Source organism: Malurus melanocephalus, unplaced genomic scaffold, assembly GCF_030028575.1.
Source record: "Malurus melanocephalus ecotype Western Australia unplaced genomic scaffold, MMel_1.1 scaffold_412, whole genome shotgun sequence".
NCBI lineage: Eukaryota > Metazoa > Chordata > Aves > Passeriformes > Maluridae > Malurus > Malurus melanocephalus.
Genome location: NW_026623644.1, coordinates 41,897 through 56,556, shown reverse-complemented (window position 1 = coordinate 56,556; position 14,660 = coordinate 41,897). Strand labels below are relative to the sequence as shown.

The following is a 14,660-nucleotide window of genomic DNA, read 5'->3' as shown; positions in this document are numbered from 1 at the left end:
ATCTCTGGATTGCGGATACACTGCAGCTCGGGCACTCGCTGTATGCACTGCGTACTCCCCGCACGCCCTGACCCACTCCCTTCTTACGGGGTCTTGATTTGCATCATCCWTCCGAAAGTGTGCCGCGACAAGAGCCGCACTGCCTCTTCATAGGAGGCGGCAGAGAATCGGTGCTGGTGTGTCACGAGGACTGTTTTCCTAAAAAACACTTTCTGGCACTTGGAACAAAGAGAGGACAGCTAATCTTGCGAGCTGACACCTCTGCTTGCCTTCCCCACTTCGGAAGCGCCGCAAATCTCTTCACCACGCAAGAAAGGGGGAAAAGCTGATGCATTTTCCCGCTGGTTTCTGCATACAGACAGCCGCGATGAACAAGCCGGCCACGGAGAGCTGGGTTCAGGCAGCAGCCTGCGCCGAGCCCGGGGCTAGCAGGGCCTCCCGAAGCCGKGTGCCCCGCAGCGCCCTGCTACGGCCGGGGCACCCGAGCGGCGGAGCGAGGCCGGGCTCAGATTCGGGGCCGGGCTGGGACTCGGGGCCGGGTTGGGACTCGGGGCCGGGGCGGGGCGGGCGCGCAGGCGCCTCTGTGGCAGCGCCGGGACATGGCGGCCGTGCGGGTGCTGCGGCGGGCGGCGGGACTGTGCCGGGGCCGCGCTGCCTCGGGGGTCCGCCCGCCCCCCGTGCCCCAGCGCATCGAGGAGAAGCGCCGCGCCGCGCTGCTCGGCGGCGGCCAAGCCCGCATCGACGCCCAGCACAAGCGGGTGAGCCCAGCACGGGCGGCCGGCSGGGACAAAGCCCGGTTCCACCGCCTCCGGGCGCACGCTCGTCRGGGAGGGCAGGCCAGGCACGGCGGCGCTCCGCTCGGCGCTGCGGACTCGCGGCTTCGCTTGGCAGCTCCGGACGCCCCGTTTGCGGGAAGCTTTGCTCAAGCAGCGCTWAAGATCGCATTGCCTGTTATTCTGGGTAGAAAAAAGAACAGTTCCTTTACTAATTAATTTACCTCAGAATGGTCACCGAGCTTGACTGTAGTATGTATGAGAGGTAGTGTGGACAGAAGTTGCAACTTCTGCCTGTCAGTGGGATGGTAAGTTCTGGATTGCTTAATACTTCTGAGCACAGCTTCATCTTTGCACCACTGTTGCCAATCTAAGCTGGTCTCCGAGATAAGAGCAAAGAGTTAGAAAAGTGGAAATAAGGCAGAGGAAAGGACAGGTGTGAGGGATGACAACAGGTGGATTTTTTGTCKCCTGCCTCTTGTTCAGCATGTAGGCAGTGCTGATGGGGGTGACAGCAGAGGTTTCCTGTTTATTGCTTCTTGCTGGGATGCCTTTTTAGTGTGGTGCAGGGCCTTGGTGGCACCTCGGTGGCTTGTAGGCAAGAAGGAGGTGGGAATGGTGATTTCTGGGTTATGTTCACGGCACTGACACACCAATATACAAGCACTTCTGCATGTCTGGGGCTTCAAACAGCTTGTATTTTATATAAACTAGAAATATGGCTTACTTTAGGCTTTTCTGCGTTTGCTGGTTTTCATGAACTTTTTTTGGCCTACTGGTCACATACTTTGTAGACTAGCTGAGGTGTGTTTTTATGTCATGCTGATGCAGTCACATCATCCACTAAAGAAGACAACCCAGGTGCTCCGCTCTTTGCAGACAGATGCTTACCTGGGTTGGAAATAAGAGATTTGCTTGGTTGGTTTTGGTATAAAGAACTTTGCAATCATTTACTACTGCGTAGCACTGAGCAAGGGACATGCATGTCTGGTCAATTGATTGTGTTCTTGGCCCTTACCCTACTTTTGCTCATACCAGTGTCCAGCATGAAAAAAACAGAAAGATTTTGTCAGAAGATCCTCGCAGGCTGTCACACTTCCTTTTCCCTCTCATTTACTGCTGTCAAATAGGGAATGTGGTGAATTGAGCCCTGAGCTGTTGTGGAGGACTGGTTTAGCTGTGGAAAGGTTCCATGGTTAAGAATTAAACAAAGGCCTTAATAGCAGCATTTAAATGTGTAGGCAAAAATAGCTGTGATGCATTTATATCTTGTTGAAAAATCTCTGAGATTGTTTCCTTTCTCCTGWGGTAGTGCTGCTCCAACAGTCAGCCTTCTTTTTGGAGTCTGACTTGCATTATGTTTGGTTTTGAGGAGGATAATCACTGCATGGGATTTGGGGGCMTGCAGTTGCTTAATGGACCCAGTGTAGCAGATCAAGTGAGGTTTTGTTTGATTAAACTGCATCTGCTGGGTGTCAGCAAACAGCCAGAACCAGCTTATGGCTCTGTTAATTGTTGCTTCCTCTGTTTCAGGGAAAGCTGACAGCAAGGGAACGAATCCTGCTTCTRTTGGACCCTGACAGTTTTGATGAATATGACATGTTTGTGGAACACAGATGTACTGACTTTGGGATGGACTCTAGCAAGAACAAGGTAGCTTAATTTCATATAACTCGTTTCAGTGTCCTCTGCTGTGCAGCCAGCCCACTGGTTGAAAATGGGCTCTTCGGTTCACATGCAATTTCTTTTGTTTGTTTTCTTTTTATGTACAGTTTTGTTTTGTAAATTTGCTCTAATTACCAACCATTTCCATTTAACAGCTTACACAGTTTTCTTTTGTCAACTTGATACCTTTTTTATAAGGTCACCTGTTTTGGTTCAAATACCTTCCTGGGAATTGTCTTAGATTTGCATTTTAAACAGTAGAGGAGGCTGCAGAGCTTTTTTGGTGCATCTTCGTCAATCAGATCAGATACGAGGAACAAATCAGGGTAGATGCTTCTGCCTCCCTACAGGTAGCRTTAAAGTTACCAGATTAAATAACTGAGATCCATATTTATGCATACCAGACTACAGTCAGAAATTCTTTAGGGTCTTGCTCTAGATGTTTGGAAGTCCCAGCATTTGTACTGCTCTGTTAGTCAGTTGAACCCTGCTTGCTAAGGTGCTTTCTGGATAAGTGGCTATGCATCCTGAGCCAGCATGCTATCCTGAAACAGGGGTTCCACACATGGAGGGAAAATCCATGGCTCCCCCAAGTCTCTCATGGTAATATTGATGCCTGATAATTTACTACCTGGGAAAAGTGTTCTTTTGTGGTTTGGTAGGAGGGACCAGTGAGCTGCTGGGATGTCAGTGCCTGGTGCAGATGTGCCACTTCACTGTGAATCTTCATGTAGCCAAAGGCTGCTTCCTGTGGGTTGTGTGTGGGGTGAGGAGCTGCTGTATATGTGCCCTGTGCTGCACACTGTGACTACAGCTTCTGTTTGTGCAGTGCTTAAACCAGATCATTGGGTTTCAGTCTTTCAGGTTGCAGGACTGCAGTCCATGGATGAGGGAGGGGACAGCAGGGTTTCAGGTGGCAAAGGAGAAGGGTTTGCTTGCTTGTGTTAGCCAGGAGACTGATGACACTTGGTGCTGTGAAGGATGTTGTGTTAGACCTCCTGCCCTCTCAGGAAGCAGCAGAGCAATCATCTTTTTTCCTCTAATTTTTTGCTCTGTTCCCCAACAAACTCAAATAACTGCTATGTTGCGTCTCATTGTGTTACTTCATGCTGCATCCCACAGTGGTGAAAACAAATTGCTGTTTCTGAAAATAGGAGGAGCAGCAGAGTCCTGAGTGTGACAAGAGGGTTATTTTTTTCCCTTGTGCTTCAGAACTCACCCTTCAGTGCACTGCAGATTGTGTTTACAGAGCACAGTTTCACAACAAATGACCAAACTGTGGCCACTGAGCTGGAATATTAGTTTAGCATTGAATTTCTCAGAGTCCCTGGAACTTTTTGGGGGTAGGGTAGGACATGTGCTTGCATCCAGGCCACTATGGTGGGGCTGCTGGGGCTTTTGGGAGTCACTTACACATGAGGGTGGCCGAAGTACAGGTGTGTGCTGCTGTCCTGTGTGCCAGGGGCTGGGAGCAGTGCTGTGTGTGCAGCCTGAGAAAAGGCCCCAGGTAGGTGTGACCTTCCTGAGAAAACACCACCTTGCAGTGGGCCCTGTGCCACACACTTCTCTTTTTGCTTTCCTTCATCCCTTCCTCCCTTCCTCCCTTCCATGTCTTCCTTCCTTCCTTCCTTCCTTCCTTCCTTCCTTCCTTCCTTCCTTCCTTCCTTCCTTCCTTCCTTCCTTCCTTCCTTCCTTCCTTCCTTCCTTCCTTCCTTCCTGCCTTCCGCGCCTTCCTTCCTTCCTTCCTTCCTGCCTTCCGCGCCTTCCGCGCCTTCCTTCCGCGCCTTCCTTCCGCGCCTTCGTTTTTTTCCTTTCTTATTCCTTCCTTTTTTTTTCTTTTTTAGTATGTGACAACGAAAAGCACTCGAGTGTCTGAAATTCCCTGATGAGAGCCCAGTAAAGTTCCTTTTCTGTTGTTGTCTTGAAAGACTTCTATTTAGTTTCTTTATGAGAAAATGGTACAATATAAATTAAGCACATTTTAAGACTCAYAAGTTCCATTTCCTCTTCCAGTTCTTTCTTTCCTTATTTACAGGGTGAAAGATGGGATAGATCAAGGATTTGAGGTGACTGTAATTACATTTTTTTCACCTGTCCAGGGTTGTTTTTTATCCTGTATCAACACCTCAGATGTTTGTACACTGTGTCCATTCTTTCAAAAACAYCAGGTAGTCCTGATCAGATGTACATCCTGTCTCTAAAGGCATGATATGCCTTAACTCCAGATGTGCTAAATTTGAGGGAAAACTGCTAAGTTCACTAGTTTTTAATGCATAATGAATCTCTGATATTGCCTCTAGTTTTCCTTTTCAGGACTGGGGAAAATCTTYGTGGAGCTCCCACTGCAAACATGGAAGATCAGACCTCTCAGGAAATCAATGTTTGCTTTGTCTTAGTAGGAGTTTGTGGGATTTTTAGTGGATGTCATAGTTGCTTTGATTTTAGTATTTTTTTTAATGAATTTATCTGTTTAATACAGTATCCTGGTGACAGTGTGGTGACTGGTCGTGGACGGATTAATGGGAGACTAGCTTATGTTTTCAGTCAGGTAAAGTTTTACTTGTTTTTAAATAGTGTGAATTTACCCTTTGAAATAAGTTAATAATAGTTCAATGTGGCAATGTAGCAATGTACCTGTGTGAGGAAGCAGGGCACSTTCAGGCAAGAAGAAACAAGCTTGTGATAGATAGCATATAAATAGCTAAAATATACTTTCATGTTAAAATATATTTTTTATGTTAAAATAAAAATATTTTAGAGGAAACATCTTTGGTAGACACTTATCCTGGTTAGTCATAATACTGTGAAAGAAAGGCTTTCTTTCAGATTATTAGTAAGTGCTGCTCTGTTCTRGGCCACAAAGTAGCCTTTGTTGCATTTGCTCTCGTGGCCAAAGTGGCTGTTGCTGTGTGACCTTGGAGCAAGGCATGCACCTTGCCTTTTTTGTCTTGGATGTGTGCTCCTTCCAAGGAAAAACACTGYTAAATGGGCCTGTGCATCAGATAGGAGCCAAACATAAACCTTCACTTTAGAACACGAGCAGAGGGCAGGTTTTGGATTAGTAAAATTTAAAAGTGCCCCTTCATGATACACTCCTCCTTTTTTATATTTAAAGATCTTTTTCACTCCAAATTGAGCTATCTCCTGAGAWGCAGAACCTTTTTGGTTCAACTGTTGGTCACGACCATGCTGTCTCTGTCCACACAGTGTTTGGGGATTCTTTGGAATTAAGACTTGGTAGGAATGCAGCAGGGAGACTCTCCAGGAGTTGGCTATGGGCTCTGTTGGTGCTTGTAGGTGTCAATATCCCCTTTTTTTCTGGATCAGTCCAATTGTGTTGCCTGTCAGAGACCTCTCTGCTCAGGTAACCCCAATAGTCAGCCTTGGCTGACATAGTCCCTACTCGAAAGCACCCCAAAAGAATARTAACTCCTGGACATAACTCAGTCTAGATTGGTGACACGTGTCCAGGTTTGTATTTCCTCTTTGGAAAGGAGGCTTGGATTGAACTGCATTTTCCTGCAGGCTTCACTGAGGGACATAGTTGTTTTGAAGCAGCATACCAAATATAGAACACTGTAGGATTATATTATTTACTGGCAATAATTGACAACRTTTTACTGAAATTATTCTTCCCCTAATCTGAAAATTTGCTTTACCTTCAGGATTTTACTGTATTTGGAGGCAGTTTATCTGGAGCYCATGCCCAGAAGATCTGCAAGGTAATATTGCACAGGAGAAAATAAAAAGTTATCAGCATCTTTTTTTCAGTTTGTTAATACTGACTTTGGAGAAGATGTTTTCTGACTGACGTTAGTGGGCTCTGGCTATGATTGCCATGCCTGAGAGAGGTGTCTCTGGAAGCTTTTCGAGTGTGAGAGAGCTTTTACAGGTAATACACATTTTGTTAAGTTATGTTTTCTATTGTGCTGCAAAGGATAGAGAACTTGCCAAGGTACAAATATAAATKAAATACTCCACTGTCCATTGGAGAAATGTGGAATGAGTTAGGAGAAACCTTTTCCTTTAAACAGTGTGCTGTGGAAGTGCGTAATGCTTTAAAAAAGCAAGTGTAACAAGTAAACAGTCTGAAGATAAACAGTTGTACAACTTGGAGGTCACCTTGATCCGGAGGTTTCTGTTATCAGGCACTTGTGGCTATTTATTCCTATWTGTCTGCTTGTCTTGCTGGAAGAGTTTTGGAATCCCAGGGCTGGGGAGACAAGAATTCTTTCATGCATGAGTATTGAGTGGTGTGGGCTRGGAAATCTTCCTGAATTTTCTTGCAATGGGATCAGAAATAAGGTTTTTGGTGCCCAAGGCCTTTTATGCTGTGGAAATAACTCCTCTTTGGCATAGTCCTTAGGAGTAAGTGAGTATAAAACTGGAAAACACAAAGACTTTGGGCTAGATAACAGCTCTCTGGTTTTACCAGATCTTGACATTGGGAAGGATTTGGATTACCCTTTCACACTGGAGCTTTGTGGTGTCTGTACCGGGGAGGGATGGAATGGCATCTGCTAGGTTTTCATTGAGCTCTTATTTCTAAAGCAGCAGGGAAAGTGCTGATCACAGAATTAGAAGAAGCATAAGTCTTTATTGGTTGGTGGTGTTCTTGGTGGTCACTGGTGTCAGTGGTCAGCTCCAAAGCTTGGAGGCTCTGGGGCCATCAGTTGCTTTGGGGCTCAGTCTTTGATGTGTGTTTTAGGAAGAACTTGGAAAAGCCTTGGGAAGGAAAGTCTGTATCTAACTCCCTGGGAAACAGCAGAGTGTTTGGGGGAATTCTAGGGCTGTATGGAGATAGTTACCACCAGCTCCCATTTGGGCTGGAGGTCTGAGGCTTCTGAGATACCACTGGCTCGAGYGGCACCGAGTGTGTTTTCTGTGATTCTAGGCAATGTAAAATTCAAGACTGATGCTATAAGCACTCTAAAAGGCAGGGCTGGATTTGTAGAASACTTTGCAAGGTAAAGATTGTTGAAATAATTTTGTGACAATGACTGAAAAGGCTAATTCAGAGGAGGGAAGACCAGCTTCAAAATTGGGATTAACTGATGTTTTGCAAAAAATTATTCAGGAGCTAAAGCCAGATCTTGAAGTTAAAACAGATATTAACATAATGTGCCAGTGCTGTAGTGTTGTGAAAATGGCAAACATTATACTGGGATTCAGTAATCAGGAATATTTTATGYAAGGAATGAAAGGAATTCAATCCTCCTACTTAAGCCTCTGTTGTATTATTGTGTATGATCTCGAGGCAAGTAACCAAAACGATTGGAGCCCTACAAATCAGGATGTGGGACTGAACTGATGGTGCTTAGCSTAGAAACATGAAGGGGAATATGAAGACTCAAGGGAGATTTGAGGTACTTGAGTGTTCACTAAGGTGAAGGCCAAAAATAGCTAATTGCTCTCCCTCACTGTATSAAGAGAAATGCAATGTTTCTAAATTTCTGAAAGAATGATTTAGTTTTGTCTTCCCAAACAAGTTCTAAGAAGGATAATCAAGCATTAGAATATACAGCTTAGAAAGATTCAGACACCACTGCAACAAGCTTTGAAGAACATATTAGAGATATCTGAGGGGATGTTTGAGGYGCATTTGAGGCCCCTTATGAACAGGGAGAAATTGTCTGTCTCCTGTGRCTGTCACTCACAGTGCATTATCCAAACCCAGTGCTGAGCGTGGAGATGCATGGTAGGGAAGGCAGATAACTATAGGTCATTTAGTCAAGGGGGATGTGCATTTTGGGGGTTAGCTTAACTGTGTCAATGCTGAGGAGTCTGTGTTCATCACTAGATCATGGATCAAGCAGCCATGGTTGGAGCACCCGTGATTGGGTTGAATGACTCTGGAGGAGCCCGGATCCAGGAGGGAGTGGAGTCCTTGGCAGGCTATGCAGACATATTTTTGGTGAGTAGCTGCTGGGCGGACAGGGAGCCTGGCATCCACAAAGGTAGGTAAAATGTGCAAGTGGGTAACCTAGGTGAACTTCTAGGTTATTGCTCTGTTTCACCCCATGGATAAAGCAGAGTGTGAAACTCAGACCTTGGTTCCTTTCTTGGCATTGGGCAAAAGTAGCCATGCCATAAACAAGGGGGATACTGAGCTCTGTAAAGCTCWGTGATCCAATAAGAATTAAAGAACAGGGATTTTGCTCAATTGAAGGAAAATCCCAAGCAACTACTTGACTTACTGCTTTGCACCTAAATGTTCAATTGTCTTTATTGGGATGTAATTTCTCTGACCATTTATCAGTTTGATACAGGTGGGCACACCATAATTCAGTGTTTTGTTGGGTTGTGGTGCACTGTCAGCATTCCTGTGTCTCCTCTGAAATACAAGTAGGTTATCAATTTCACACAACACAGTTGTTTTCAATAGGGTTGGTAAAAGGTGAAGGATTTCCACTAGCAGAAAAAGGGACTTACAGTAAATTAAGCACTGTGCACTGAAAGGAAAGTTGAAAAGCTCAGATCAGAAGCAGTGAAGTCCCTGTTCCGTCAAGATAGGCGTCAGGGGGGAAATAAAAGAGAGTTTTGGGCRGGGGGAAGCAGGGATGCAAGTCAGAAGATTTCTGTTCAAGAAATGTGTGGGTCACACACATCAAGAAAGGTGTTAACCTTGCGGATTGGGGATGTCCAGTGTTGATTGCACTGGTGAAAGTTATATGATCCTAGAGGATTTTTGTGGTTAATGCAAKAATTTTTCCCTTAGGCACACTGCTGCTCTTTTTTTCACAGAAATGACATTATTTTGTATGCCTGCTAAACATAGTGAATTAATGTATGTCTGCAGAACGTCGTCCTTTCAGTAGGAAAGCATCTGGGATGTCAGGTGGGTTAGATGCTGACAGGTGTTGGGGTGGTGCAATCTGGGAGGAATGGTTACARAAGTCATTGTGCCTCACTGAGCAACAAGCAGTGTAAGTGGGCTCTTGGACAACATGCTGTCTGTGTTCACCTTCGTATAAAACTCAAGCCAGGAACTTGATTTTAAAAGAATCCCTCTCCCAGCTGGTCAGTAAAGCTTACTTCTACCTCTGAACACAGTGTACCTACACATTCAAACGTGAAGGGCAYCCAGTCCTCCCCACTCCAAGCTCAGTGCAGTTTTTGCCCCTGTGACATCTGTTGAGGTGGCTCATKCCATCTTCCTTTGTGATCATTGCATGGTATAAAAAAATCAACTATATGAGAACAGAAAGGAACRAAACAGAAATAACAAACTCATTTTGGTTTCATTTGCATCAAGACATTCTCTACATATTTGTCTCCCAGTAGATAAAACAGTCCTTTTTGTGATGGTGAATTCTTGCAGAATCTGGGCGCAGGTTTAAAATGCACTTTATTGGTTAAATCAGATTTTTTTTTCCTATTTCAGAGAAACGTTTTGTGTTCTGGGGTCGTTCCCCARATCTCCCTCATCATGGGTCCTTGTGCTGGTGGAGCTGTGTATTCTCCTGCCTTAACTGATTTCACATTCATGGTGAAGGTAAGGGTGTCTCCTGAGCTGCTGCTGGTGACATTGATCACACACTAAGTGACCACAGGGGAGTGGGTATTTTCTGAAACGATCTACTGCTTGGATTTCTATTTTCTATTTCTTATGAAAAGTTGAGAAAAAACTTYCCCCAGCAACTTGTGGACAATTGCATTTTCAGTGGATTTTTAATACAATGCAACCTTKTAAAGACATTTTTCCCTCTTCTTATTCTGGGGAAAGTCTCCAGTGGCTGTGGCTGTTCCTTAGGTGCTTTTGCAGCTTGGCTCTGGCATTCACTGTGTTTCTGCTTTTCTCCCTCCCCCAGGACACATCCTACCTATTCATCACTGGCCCAGACGTGGTGAAGTCTGTTACCAATGAAGATGTCACCCAGGAGCAGCTTGGGGGTGCAAAGACACACACTGCAGTGTCTGGTGAGAGCTGGGTGSTTTACTGAACATGCTAATTGTGTTCAGAGTAAACGAGAGCAGTTCTRGCTAAACAGATGATGGCCAATACCRATGAGTCTGAGGAACAAAGCTCTGCCTAAGCACAGGATCTGACTCTGCATACACGCTCCTGTTCAGTARCAAAACACAAAGGAGGCAAAGTGGGAACGTGGGAGAGCTCTGGGATTTGAAAGAGAAAGTAGCGAACCCATAAAAAATCCTAGAATTGAGAAAACTGTCAGAGGGCAGGGCTTAGCAAAGTCAGCCTTGGGGTTTGGATTTTTTTTTTTTGTTGTCCATGGGTTGAAAGGTTCTCAGGAGTCCCTTGTTTGCTCACTAATGTGATTGATTGAACTGCTTAACTATAAACCAAGTGGCAGTGTGAGATAAAACACTTCTTTTTCCCTTTATTCCCCTCTGGGAAAATKTCTGTGAGTCATGAATCTTCTCAAGACTTCACTGACTGTTGGATCTCAAATTCTGTGTGAACGGAGCTGATGATGAACCAAAACCACACCAGCAGATGCTGCCCAGMTCCAGCCCTTTAAAAAAGCACTTASAACATTAACCTWCACAGTGTTCCAGAAGGCTGGGATCCAGCTAGGGCTGTGACAGCTGATAAACCACTTCACATTATTTTAAATATGAGGTCAACAATCCAGACCTAGTTTGGAGRAAGTCTGATATAGCCATGCATTTTCTAGATATTTTTAGCTGGTCTGATTTGGTGGCTTAAGACTCCTGATTGTTAATAGCTCAAGTCTAAAGTGCTGCTTCTTTCTGTCTTTATTCTGGAAAGTTTGCACAATGATTTCTATACCTGCTTTATTGTGTCTGTGCAGGAGTTGCACACAGAGCCTTTGAGAATGACATCGATGCTCTGCTGAACCTCCGAGAGTTCTTTAATTATTTACCCCTGAGCAACCGGGATCCAGCTCCAGTCTGTGAGTGCCATGATCCCAGGTAAGGGSAGTCTGGCTGAGCTCACTTCTCTCTGAACACTGCATTTCAGGGCTTCTCTGGCTCAAGGGCCACAGAGAGGTGGATGTTCTGTGCCTGGGCTCTKGGCAGGTAATTCTGCTCTGTGGTATGTGAGTATGGGAAATGTTCCAACATGCCTGTGTATGTACCTGTTCATTGTTAGGTTCAATTCTGTTTTCTGAAAGGGGTGCTGTACAGGCTGTGTGCAGAACATGGGGAAAAGCACTCTCTGTTCAGGTGGGCTGCCCAATCCCTTGGAGCAAGTGAGAGAGGCAGGAAATAGCTCAGTGAGTGGCAGTGGGGAGAAACTTGCCCTGCTCTGTGAATTGTGTCTGTTGGATGAGTTCTGCTCATTAGGGTTAGAGCTGGGCAAGCAAGGAGGCAAAAAGCTTTGTTAGGTACCTGACTCAGTCTCATTGTGGAGTTGGCAACATAACACAGAAAGGACTTGAGCCATTTCAAGGAGGGAAAATGGCAACTGTCTGGACTTTTATCAGGGAGTTTTTCTAGGAGCTGGAGAGATAGCCYGAGAGGCAGCACGGGACACTGAGCGGAGAGCCTTGCGAGGACTGTAAAAGGCAGAGAATGTCAGTGGAGTAAAAGCATTTTGACCCAAGCTCCAGGTGCACTCCTGGTTCAGCCCTTTCTGTAGGGAACCCTGGAGAGACTGTCGCCCTCTCCTGCATGGGAGTGGTGCCTCARTCTGTTCCTTTGAGTTCCTCATGTGGGTGATGTGTCTTGGGGTTCTTACATGCCTTAGGATTTGAACATGTGAGTCTAGAAGGTTGTTTTTTCTTCATGACAAACTGTGCTGTTCAGTATCTGTACAGAAGTTKGTTTGGGGAGGTTATTTTGGATTGGTTTTACAAATCCCTGCATTGATCTCTGAGATACATTTTTCACTTTTGGATAAATAAATGTGCCATTTTCTTTTAGAGAATGGCCAGACAGGTCAATGAATTGCTAGTCCTAAGTTTTTCTAAGGTATTGATCATTAGGAGTTCAGTGAACTGTTCTGGTCTGGTTCTGTTCTGTTCTTGACTACTCTGGTTCGATAGTGACAAATCAAAGTAAATCTCTTGTATTATTTCCTAAATTTGGGGGATTATCTTTGAGGTTATCACGATCTTCCTAAACATTCAACAAGTTGTTCTGTGATATTTGCTCAGACTTGATTGTGGTATTTTAATTTCACTATGGAAACAACAGTCCATTTTGGAAATCAGTGCATTTTATAATAGGCAGTTTATTTGTGAGAGGCTGTCAGTTATGTTGTAGCTACTGAAGTATAAGAGATTTGTTTTCCATAAGAAATAAAGAACTAATCTTTTAGTGAGATACAGTATTAGAGGATCACAGCATAATAAATGTAATTTGTACTAAGAACTTCAATTTACTAGTCTTGATACATGTGAAGACATCTATTTGTTCAATTTGTCTGGTTTTATAGCAGCATTTCCTATTTGGGGTCCTAATGCATAGATTGGTATTATTTCATCTGGACATATTGACATCTTAATAGATTCCTTTTGCTTGGGATTGATGTGTTTCATACTTACAGCTGCTCCAGTTCCAGTCCATTGCTCTAGAATAATTGCTTTCTTGTTGCATCATTTTCACACCACAAAAAATTGCCACAAATGATGCAAATCAAATGTTGCCTACTTGTGCTGGCCTGACTTCATTGTGAAGTTCTGGGGCTGCTGGGTTTTTTTGCTGGTTTGTTTTTCCTTCCTGGTAGGGGAGTTCTTTTTGGTATCGAAAAATGTCAGCCTTGGCTGCTGAGGCTTGTGTTGGTGAGTGTTTGTTGTCAGTGACCTGGATTCCAACGAGTTGAAAGTTTCTTGCAGTACTASGTTGTCTCTGGTGAGATGTCTCCTGTCTTTGCAAGGTGTCTAGTGCATTCCATTTGCTGTATGGCATGGTGGGATTTTTACCTCTCTGTGTCTCTGCAAACTTCTGGAGGAGATTTTCACCAGCTCTTGATAACCACGTGCAGATTCACTTCTGCAYAGAATGAAACCCAGTGTCCATCTGGTGAGGGTGTCTTCAGCTGCCACAGGCTTTGAGAATGAGCAGGAGTTCTGTTCCACTAAGTAGAATCTGTAAGAAACACAGCTCTCCACGTCTTAAGCCCAGTAACTGCAGCAGCAAGCTCCAGATGTCCTCTGTCTGTAGTGGTTTGAAGGAAATTTTCAAAYGTGGTATCCTTGATAATGTCTTCATTTTGATGATGGCTATTCTAATACTACTGAAATTTCCCTCAGCACTGTGAATTTATGGGAGCAATAATTTCATTTTTCCACTTTTATCCTTTGGAATACCGCAGGTCATAGGACGGAGCTTGGAGCACCTCCGTATCTACTTTATGGACAAGAAAGTTTTGAATAATTTTTAGCATGGGGTTTAGTGTGTTAAAATAAGCTAAATTTCTTCAGATTAGGGTTTCATTATATGATTTTATGGAAGTGTTTGCATGCCATCCTTGTAATCATATGGAAAATGCACTTGAAGTGCTGCTGTCAGCTTTGTTGTATTAATAGCTGTGTCTCCTCCCTTCCCTGCAAGGGGCTGTGCCTTCCTGGTTCTCTGTGTTTGAGGGAGCACAGAGGCAGCCATGGGACTGCATTGTGTGTTTTCGTCTGATTTTGTCAAACTGCAGATTACTTTCTTCAGTTTTAAACTGTGTGTCTAGAGCCTTGTGTTGTCTCATTCAAAATGTACTAAATCATGGCATTGTTAGAATAGTAATTCACTAAGAAACACCGTTTATAACAAACAGAGAAACACCGTTTATAACAAACAGAGATCAGTGTTGTTATGGAATAGCACAAATAAAATACTCCCTGAAGCCTTCTCAGTGGTGACTTATAAAAACTGACACCCTTTCACTGGGACTGTGACAGAATCCAGTGGGTGCCAGTTCTGGTGGGTCTTTAGTGAGGGTGATGTGATCAAAACTGAGTTAACGGATGCTGTCAGAGGCAGGGCGGTGTCTTTGTTACAGGCAAACTCCACATGAGTTGTGTCACTGTTAATGGASAAACAGGGAAGAGTCTTTAAACACAGCCACTCAAGGGAAGAAACAGTGGGAATGTTTTCCCCACTCTCTGCTTATTTGGCGATAGGGAATGAGCATGGAAAGGTCTCCTGCTGCTCAGTGTGTTCAAAGCCCTGGGTGACAATRTGGGCAGGGCAGGTTGAGTGCAGCCCCTGAGATCCCGGGGTGTGACAAGGAGCCTTGGGCCGCCCCGGGAGAAGGGCTCTGCCTGGCCAGCTGTAGGGACGGGGCTCTGTTCTTGCTGC

The 14,660-nt window shown here is 44.7% G+C and overlaps 1 protein-coding gene across 1 annotated transcript in view; it reads left to right on the top strand.

Moving 5' to 3' along the window:
• The first annotated feature begins 582 nt into the window (after window positions 1-582).
• Window positions 583-14,660, top strand: part of PCCB (propionyl-CoA carboxylase subunit beta) — a 22,558-nt gene continuing 8,480 nt past the window's right edge. Inside the window, exons 1-8 of the mRNA XM_057379615.1 lie at window positions 583-758; window positions 2,307-2,426; window positions 4,918-4,986; window positions 6,104-6,160; window positions 8,239-8,352; window positions 9,823-9,933; window positions 10,250-10,358; window positions 11,216-11,336. Of these exons, the coding sequence (XP_057235598.1) occupies window positions 600-758; window positions 2,307-2,426; window positions 4,918-4,986; window positions 6,104-6,160; window positions 8,239-8,352; window positions 9,823-9,933; window positions 10,250-10,358; window positions 11,216-11,336 (860 nt within the window). The 5' untranslated portion in view covers window positions 583-599. The remainder of the gene's footprint in view (window positions 759-2,306; window positions 2,427-4,917; window positions 4,987-6,103; window positions 6,161-8,238; window positions 8,353-9,822; window positions 9,934-10,249; window positions 10,359-11,215; window positions 11,337-14,660) is intronic.